Source organism: Scomber scombrus, chromosome 10 (assembly GCF_963691925.1).
Source record: "Scomber scombrus chromosome 10, fScoSco1.1, whole genome shotgun sequence".
Taxonomy (NCBI): domain Eukaryota; kingdom Metazoa; phylum Chordata; class Actinopteri; order Scombriformes; family Scombridae; genus Scomber; species Scomber scombrus.
In genome coordinates, this window is record NC_084979.1 from 21,965,635 (window position 1) to 21,975,186 (window position 9,552).

The 9,552-nt window shown below is 40.7% G+C and overlaps 1 protein-coding gene across 1 annotated transcript in view; it reads right to left on the reverse strand.

Annotated features, from left to right (window-relative positions):
• LOC133987214 (cadherin-4-like) overlaps nt 1-7,221 on the reverse strand; it is a 235,213-nt gene extending 227,992 nt beyond the window's left edge. The window contains exons 1-2 of the mRNA XM_062426509.1: nt 7,047-7,221; nt 5,659-5,770 (exon numbers count right to left, since the gene is read on the reverse strand). Of these exons, the coding sequence (XP_062282493.1) occupies nt 5,659-5,770; nt 7,047-7,103 (169 nt within the window). The 5' untranslated portion in view covers nt 7,104-7,221. The remainder of the gene's footprint in view (nt 1-5,658; nt 5,771-7,046) is intronic.
• Between the last annotated feature and the right edge of the window lie 2,331 nt (nt 7,222-9,552).

Sequence of the window (9,552 nt, forward strand, 5' to 3'; positions counted from 1 at the left end):
CAACAGGAGAAGATGTCAAAAATCTCATTAAAAAATAATGGCCTCCACCTGCTTGCTTTCTTCTTTTTTCATCCTCTCCCGCTTGCCTTTTCTAATGACCAGCTTGGAAAAGCCTGGAGGATACCTGCTATCCACAGAGCGCCGGACAACTACCTCAGTGCACACAGCACATTCAACCAGAAAAAAAACATGCACACACATCAAGCACACAAAAGCACATAACTGTTCCTCCACATGGGTTCCCAAGCTTAACAGTATTAATCAAAAGGAACTCCTGCAGGTGTAACGCCTGCCCCCCTTGCTTATCTCATAAACCACTCATGTCTAGACCTAAACGGGGGATAAAGAAATACTCAACCATGTGGCCAAATCATCTGCAGTATATGAGCCTCACTGGAAAATCTACACACAATTCTTTACAACTATTGGACACATACATCTGGCCTGAGGTTACACGTTAAGTAAATAGATGTCATCTGGCTATTTGTAATAGCTCCCTGAGGTCAGATTAACCTTTGGCCTGAAGAGCATAAACCAGCACCTCAGTATGTCTGTAGTGTCTTCACCACTTCACAAGACATCTAACAAATGTCAGCCTCATGTGTTTCTGTAATTAATAACCATGGAAAAATGGATGTGTCTGAGCCTGTCTCCGTGACTGAATATCCCCACAAAAATTAGCCATAAACCATGTAATGGTTCAAACAGATGGCAGAGAGAATGAGGATTTGTGTTATTCTGTGATACAACAGAAATTAGATGTTTATACGGACGGGCTGAGACCAAACATGAATGATTCAGAACAACGGCAAGCGAGAATCAAAGAGAGATAGGACTTTTCAAAAGATTAGAATAAAATAAGACACCACAATCCAAAACTAATAAAGACAAAAAGCAAACAATGAGAGCGATTTAGGCAGAAAAAAAGAAGAAACAAAGGAGGCTATATTCCAACCATGTCTAATCTCCATAAGGACGCCTGTCTGCTATCGACCCAGATAACACTGCAGGCTGTGTGTCATGAGATTTGGGGCAAAAGGTAAACAGGAAATCAAAACAATCTAATTCTCTTTGAGAGTGAGGGGGAAAGAGAGAACTGATGTATTGTCCATCCCTAAGGAGTGTGCAAAAAGAAATGACATATTTTATTCAGGCTCCTGTGAGTTGCTGCTTCGAAGCGGACTTCTGTCCCCACATCCCCAGCTCTCTGAACCATAGAAGACTGCGTGTCATCAGCTCTGATTTTTGGTAGACGGGAAAGTAAATTTACACTCACTCGTGATGTATTATCAATACCAAAGGCAGAAGATCCTGTGAGATTTGTGATACTGAGCTTTTTTCATAGTAATGTGCATTAAGCTGAGCATGACATGATACTCACTGTGTATCAACTAATGTGCTTCAAGTTGCAAACGGATGTTCATAACACAAAGCCTACAGCAAAGTAACAGCCTGGCTATTGGACTTTGAAAAATCACCTTAAGCGTAACAGGAAAGCTTCAATAACCAAGGCAAGTGAGACTTATCAACCAGGGCCTTCTGAGTGCCCACTGGAAGAGATGTTTGGAAATATTATCCTGAGGAAAAGTACAGTACAGCACAGAACAATTTGTTTCATTCAGAATGCAAAGCTCTCTACCATTTTTTTCCTGGTTTCCAGTTATAGTGGTGAGCAACAGCCAGCATATGCAAGAAAATGATATGAATATCACAAAAACAAGGTGGCACTGAAGGGAGAGAGAAGTGATCTAGGTCACAGAGGGAAGGCACAGATTTAAATGGCATCCACTGCATAGTGAATCTCTATAGAATGGCAGCATATAAAGAAGTGCAGTAGATATAGAATATGTGTATGAGGGTGAGAAAGAGAGAGAGAGCGAAAAAGAGAGAGAGACAGAGAGGAGACAGAAAGAGAGAGGAGTGCTTACAGTGCTTCAGAAAATGTATTTATGAGAACAATAGCAACCCTGAGCCTGGTCAGGAAAGGTTAAAGGCTGATATGGTCACCTTAATACAGACATTCAGGCCATTCATCCTGCCTGATGAGTTACTGGAGGGATATAATTTTCAAAAAGGAGCCAAGCATGAGTGGAGTTTCTAAAAACAAAGTGATGACTGCAGAGAAAATCTAAATTTCTCTCAGAAGCAGCACCGTGGACGTCAGCATCCTTATAGCTCAGGTACCGACTTCTCCAATAACACACACACACACACACACACACACACACACACACACACACACACACACACACACACACACACACACACACACACACACACACACACACACACACTAACTTAACCACAGTCACACAGAAAGTGAGGTCTGCCCAAAACCACCAGTAACCCAAACAAAGTCCAAGGTCAGCAGAGTGGGCTCACTGAGCTGAAACCACCATCCCTGGCTTTCATTACCAGGAACAGAATCAGCAGAGGGATACAGGGACACATGGGATGAGGTTACGTTAGCCGGCTCTGTTTATCTGTGTGAGTCTGGCCGTGTCCCAACTCATACCCTCTCATCTGTGGAACACAAAACACTCCAAACATCGTGACAGCATTGTTGATCCAAATATCAAACCCTTAGATTATTTCAACAACAAACTGTATTTCTCTACACTTCTAAAATGGACTCCAACTGAACAGGAACATTGTTAACTGTTTTTACAGCAGGGGAAACTGTTTTGTGAGTGTGTGAATCAGTCATTCGGTGAGTAATGTTAACCAGGCCCAACGAAGCTCTACCTCTAATGGTGCCTCAAGTGTCTGAGTGGTAAAGAACCTGTCATAGCTTTAATGAAAACCAGGCACAAAAGACAGTGGGTGTCCTCAGCAGTGAATGTGTTATATGTACTATCTATGCACACACACACACACACACACACACACACACACACACACACACACACACACACACACACACACACACACACACACACACACACACACACAAACAAACAAGATGAATGAGACCTCTCACCCCTAAAACCTATTATCTCACCTCTTAAATCCCTGCTGTTTCTAAGCTGTTCATGAAAAATGCCTCTTTTTTGGGGGGAATTTTAAATACTTAAACTAAAAACATCAATACTCTGTGTTGTATAAATGAAAGTCAAATTTTAAAACCTTCCTGCTTATAATACAACCATATAAACTAAGCAGTCCCATTTTATGTGTGTTTCAGCCATTAAGTTTGGTAACTGGCAGGAGTATTCCTGATAAATGAAGAGAACATCAATTCACTCAGCAGGAAAAATAGAGTGTGTAGACTTTATATTCATATGTATTGTTATTATATTTTATTGAACAAACTGTGTTTATCAATGAAAGTCCCTAGTTGTCCAGAACAGCCAGAATTATTTTGAAAGTGATCTAAATGAGCATCACTGTTAAAGTAAAATGTATCAAAAGCATAGTCACAGAATGCTGGAAATGACTTCAGACAACAGAAAAGCAAATTAATTTGTTTACACACACTTACATTTACAAAAAGGGAAACTAAATGATTTTTATCTAAGATGGCACCATTATAAAACGTGCAATGTCGCAAAACCTCAGCCTTTGCTTTGTTGTCAGCTTTGACTTTGTCACCATGTTTGCTGTGATCGTTTTGACGACTGCACTTTATATTTTTGGCAATTTGTAACATCAGAGTGACTCAAAATGATAAAATGTGAAATACAGCACCCTCCTCCTCCTCCCTGCTGACCTCTCGTCTAGACCCAGGCATCTTCCTCATCATGGCCAAGGTCCTAGTTCTGTCCTTCCCATTATTCCCCCAGTGGCTAACGTGAATATATAGTATATATGTTTGTGTGTGTGTGTGTGTGCATTTGTGGGTGTCATTACTCCTGTCCCCATCTGACGGTTTTGGGTTAAACAATGTTATTATTAAAGCCTTTCCAGAGTAGCTTCCTGCCTCCCCCCAGTGACACCCTTACCAACTATAAATCAAGTGCCTGAACCCTGTAAATCACATATGATGTATGTGTGTGTGTGTGTTTGTGCAGATGTGTGTATGCCTGGCCACTGCAGCTGTGCTCTCAGACACACATGAAGGCGACATTGCAGCTGTGAGTGTGCCACGGCAAAGATGAGGTTGTACAGTATGACTTCAGCTAAATCGTTTCAAACACCACAGAGGAAAGAAATGATGAATATTATATTAAAACATATGCTTGTGCTGTGATTTAAGGGAATACTGTAAATGTATAATGAGTCTATATGTTTTATGAGTGGAGGCTGTCATGGTTTATTTGGTCTGATAACACATCAATGCTTGAAGCTGACTTTAGTGTGGCTTATGTTGGAGAAAAGTGTGCAGTAAAATCAAACGTATGTTAATGATAAACTGAGTTCCTAACACTGAAAACAACCCTGTTAGTCCACTGAAGAGGAGTTTATATCTGAATGGAGACACAGAGACAATTTCATCTCCCTGAGGACAAACCAGATGACTAATGCTCTCTGAAACACATGGCTCCCGAGCAGCAGTGATTGTTTCTGATTGTATTGACACCCCCTGCTGGGCTGAAGACTTCACTACCACATGGAGAGTCAACTCTCTCCAAGTGACAATGTCCCTCATCCAATCTCATTTCAAGCCAAGTTACAATACACTAAAGTTAATGAAACACAAAAATCAAGCCTTCCTCCAGACTCTTACAACTCCAGCAAAGAACAAACAAATATAGACACAAAAGAGTAAACAACCAAAAAATAATACATTGTAGGCCTACCCTTGTGTTGTATATATCCTTAGTCTAAAAAGCCTGTGTGTGCATGTGCATCTGCGTGCACGCTCACACTCAAGAGAGAGTCTAGACAGCTGTATCCCCGCCAGGTCTCTCACGGCTAAGGAGAGTGAGAAATATATACTGTGCAGCTGCTGAAGACACAGTCGACCCACAAAAGAGCTATTGTGCGCCCACAGCAAAACAATACAGCTTAGCTGAGCTATGAGAAAAACCATTGGGATCAATAGAGAATTGCAATTAGCCCACATTGGCAGGAGCAGTGCCAGATTAGACACAGGATGTCGATTCCATTTCCTGCACTATCGGGCCCCCAAACTTGGTTGGCTCACTGTGTAATTGGAGCAATACACATACAACTGGGTAAGACGTAGCGTGATGGTGACAATATCTAAGATTATAGTGACGGAGATAATGATGATAATAATGTTGACGAGGTTGAGCAAGGTCAAAACAGCATGCAGGCAAGCATTTCGAGTGTATATAATACACAGCATGTACTGTGTGCACAAACATTTTGGCTTAAACTTTTTAAAAAACATGTCAATCTGTGCTTCTTTGTCTGAAATCCTCAGTTACTACATTGCAACACCACACTACAACAGAAGACACATGTACTGACTTTATAAGACTGAGTTGCTCCTCATCAGTTTGATAATGCATGATGTCATCATCAGTTTCAAACACATGCATCAATGTGACTGATTTTTTTCAGTTTTCTAAGTTTAACATCAATTTTCCTAATTCATAAATCTGAAAAAGATATGTCCTGGCTCTAAAAGAAAATACATCACAGTACGCATTTCCTTCACAAGCTTGAGTGCAGTGAGGGAGCTCTTTCACTCACACTTTAAATCTTCCTGATGAAATGTAAAAGAACTGACTTGCCAATTAAAGGCCTTACCTTTGAGTATGCCTTGGCCTTGCAGTACATCCCTTGAAATCGGCACAGAGTAGAAGCTTTGTGAGAAGCCAGGTCGGCAGGGACCCTTGGAAGCATGCTCCCCATTATTCCTCTGCATGGGAGAGAATACAATGTAAGACATCGATAAACATGGATTCCATTGATTTCTGGCTTCTCTTTGGCCCTGAGCTTTGGTGGAAAGCAGCATATAGCTCAACAGCTTGCAGAAATATTTCAACAAGTTTATCAACTATATGCTCCTGAGTATAGGCACATTACTGAATACATTCTAGCACACTGCAATATCAGTGATAAAATGTGCTGAGTGACTCGCCATAAGGAAAGCAGCCTGGATAAATTAGGACGGCTCTCAGATTAGTATTGTTCTCAGGGTTAAGTGAGACACACAAACACAGACTACATTCACATAAAGAAAAACTGAAGGGAATGCAGCAAAATGTTCTCACTCTTCATACTAGCTACCAGATGAGTCCATAGAACTATAAAAGGACTGCACGGTGTATGAGTGCATGTGAGGTGTGTGTATACACAACTCAAGAGGTCTGCAGAAAACTTTGCACCCAGCATTTAGTGCTCACTGTCGGTTAAATTGAACAACCTGACCCAAGCCACTACAGGCGCACAACTGAATGTACGCAGACACTGAATGTGCCAAGGCTGGCTGGAGTCTGAATGTAGAAAAGGCATTACCCACCAGTGCTCTCCTCTTAGGAGAGAATACTAAAGGAGTAAACTGTCGTCTCATTTGACTGACTTACGTTGAGCAATTGCTTTGGTCTTAAAAAAGGATGTGAAACATTTGGGAGAGCTACTTGATGCGCCGTTTGGAGTCCCGCACCGGCGGCGACTAATTCAGCTTTCATTTATTAACTGGCGAAGAGGTTGAAAAGCACCATGCAACTTTAAAACGCACAAGTTAAAATTTAATCAGAAAACCCTAAAAGAGAAATGAGTGCGTATTACTAAAATAAGCGGTTTGGTAACATTAGTTTGGTATAGAATTAACCCTGGTTTTACCCTGGGTGATTTGTGCAGTGTTTTTGTACTGTATTGCAGCTCATTGATGAACCCGCAACGATCCAGGAAAACCTGACGACAATAAGCGTGGACAGCGCTTGATCTTTCATTCACTTTCTTTATTTTTTCCTCTTACAAATTTAAATTCATAAGGGAATCAATTACCCTACTTGTAAGGATATAACGACCAGCGCTGCGTTGCTGCATCAGCGCGCTGGACTCTGACTACATGACTTTATTTAAGCTTCTGTGCCATTTCTTTGCCACCCTGTACCTCAGAGATGCTGTATCTCACACTCTTACAACTCCCCTACATATCTCAAGCTATACTAAAGAATGAGAAATCTCACCCAGAATGTGTCAAGAAGAAGGGCTGCTGTCAGGACCAGAGCGAAGTCAGTTCTCATCGTGGCGAGCAATCGAGTCAGGGATGCCTGGACGAGGAATCAGAAAGAGGGTCGAATCGTAATTCTTCTCCAATAATTGGGTAATTTATCCCCCTCTTTGGTAAGACTGTTCGTTACGTCCCCCCTTGCGCTCCGTGAGTGTGCTGCAGCTCTGCTCCGAGTTTCCCCGGCTCTCATCTGCAGGTGAGCGCTCCGCTCAGCACCAAGGCGCAGCCAGCGTCACTCTCCAACCCCTCCTATCACCCGGTGCAGGAAAACTCCACACACGCACTTAAAGAAACACTGGTTGGAGCTTCGGTTCAAACGAACACGTCTGTCCTACGACCCCAATATTTCAATCCCTTTGACGACCTAAAGGGCTTTGCCTGTTTTATGTTTGCGGATGAAAGGGTCATTAGACCATGATTAAGCCCAAACATGGCAAACGCATTAACTATTGGCCACGAAACTTCCAACGCTGCTTTAAAAGCATGGCCTCAACATGACACTGTATCAACATTATTAGATCGGTTTAGTAATTGCAAAGGTGCGTAATTTGTTAGCATGAAATAATGCAGGGTGTACTATAATGAACTTCCTTTTCTCGCCATTAACAAGTCAGTAGGCTATGACTTAGTTAACACGTACACACTTTATCAATTAGTGATTATTAATTTAGTCACTTGAAACATTAATTAACACCAAAACAGAAAGAGTGTAAAACATGTAAACACGGTGGGAAAACAAATGTATAAAATAGCCTAGATATACAATAAAATCTACAGGCTACATCCTTCTAGTGTTGCTGGTTTTAAATGAAAACACTGGGTCATGCACCAACATGCAGATGTTTGATATGGTTTAATGAGTTTTTATGCTCCTATAAAAAGAAAAAAAAGTTACTGAGCTGCCTCAGAGGCTGATGAAAGGTCTGATATGTCCATTGCGGCTACATTTCTGTTTGTAATGAGGGTCCTCTTCATTACTAGTATTTTGCAGTACTAGTATTTTGTAGAGCAATTTGTATACAGAACTGGTAAAAGCAATAAGGAAAAAAAACTTTAAGGGTTGAATGTTTTTATTGAGATTGTTGTATATTTTAATGAGGTGTGTCTTGCAGATAGCTGGAATTGATTGAGGGCCCGTGGAGACAAACTTCAGTGTGGTTAGTTTAGTTACCTCAACATAATGAGCTCATTGTTGTATAATCTTTGCCAAAATGATGGTGGAATGAATGTATTTCACTGTTTTTTGACTGTGTACCATTTGTGTAGGTTACTCACCTCTGTTGTGCCTCCTCTCTAGTGTGTTTGAGCTAAAAGAGTCCTCTGGGTAGCTGAGCACCAATTTAGAGGTTTTTGGAGATACCATGTGGTAATTTGGGGTGTGAGTGTACTTTAATCTACTGCTCAGGTTTCTATGATTGTATGTAATGTATTGTAATCTATTGTAATGTGTAACATAAATTCAGAATATATGATATTAGTGTAGGAAAACTGTAGTTTACTGTGTGTTGTGTTTTGTGTAGTTTTGATGTTAGGGGTGGGACAGATGTAATGGCCAATGGCAGGCTACATAAGGCTACCCGTTTCCAACAACTGCTGCTGCTGTCAGTATCACATGCAGCCCATGGTCCAAAGTATTTTATGTGCAGAAACCACCTGATTTGTCTGCACCTAACCTCTCCATCCTTCATGTTGTACAGTTATTATCAATCTTGCTGTGTGTTTTAATTCTAATAATAAAGGATCATTTTCTGTATAGCTGGCTATGTTGCACTACCATGTTTCAACAGCTCAGCATGGACAAAGTGAACACTCGATCTAAAGAGGGCCACTTGCCGTTTTTGTGGCCACTATAGGTTCTCCTACAGCTTGGAATTAGAGGGGGAGGGGTTTTCAGTTGGTTGCGATCTGCAACTTCACCATTACATACACTAAAACCTACACACTGATCCTTTGAGCATTAATTATGTTTTGTACTCTCATTATAAAGTGTTACCTGCTTTGAATACGACTTGAATATTTGCTTTCCATTATTACAATTGTTTAAAATCCTGCAAGTATGACATTTAACTTTACAATCAGCACAAATGAACGAGTATTTAGAAAAGCATGCTAAAGTCCTCATCCCAATCCCCACTATGTTCTTTGTTGACCACTATAAGGCGACTTACTTCTCTATAGAAATGCAGATCATCACATTGATGGATTCTGAGCTTGTCCCTGTATGATAAGACCATAACACTCACAGTTATGTGAGACACCTGCCTTCTTTGAGAACATACACAATTATTATTTTTCAACACAAGGATATATTAAGAGCAATTTTTTTTAAATTGATTAACACATCATGAGATGTGTTGATTTTCCCTCCAATCCAACATTTTTTGTAGATTACTTAGAATTATGAAATGCCATTATTTGATACTTGTTACATGTTGTATTGATACACGTCTGTGGTATATCAT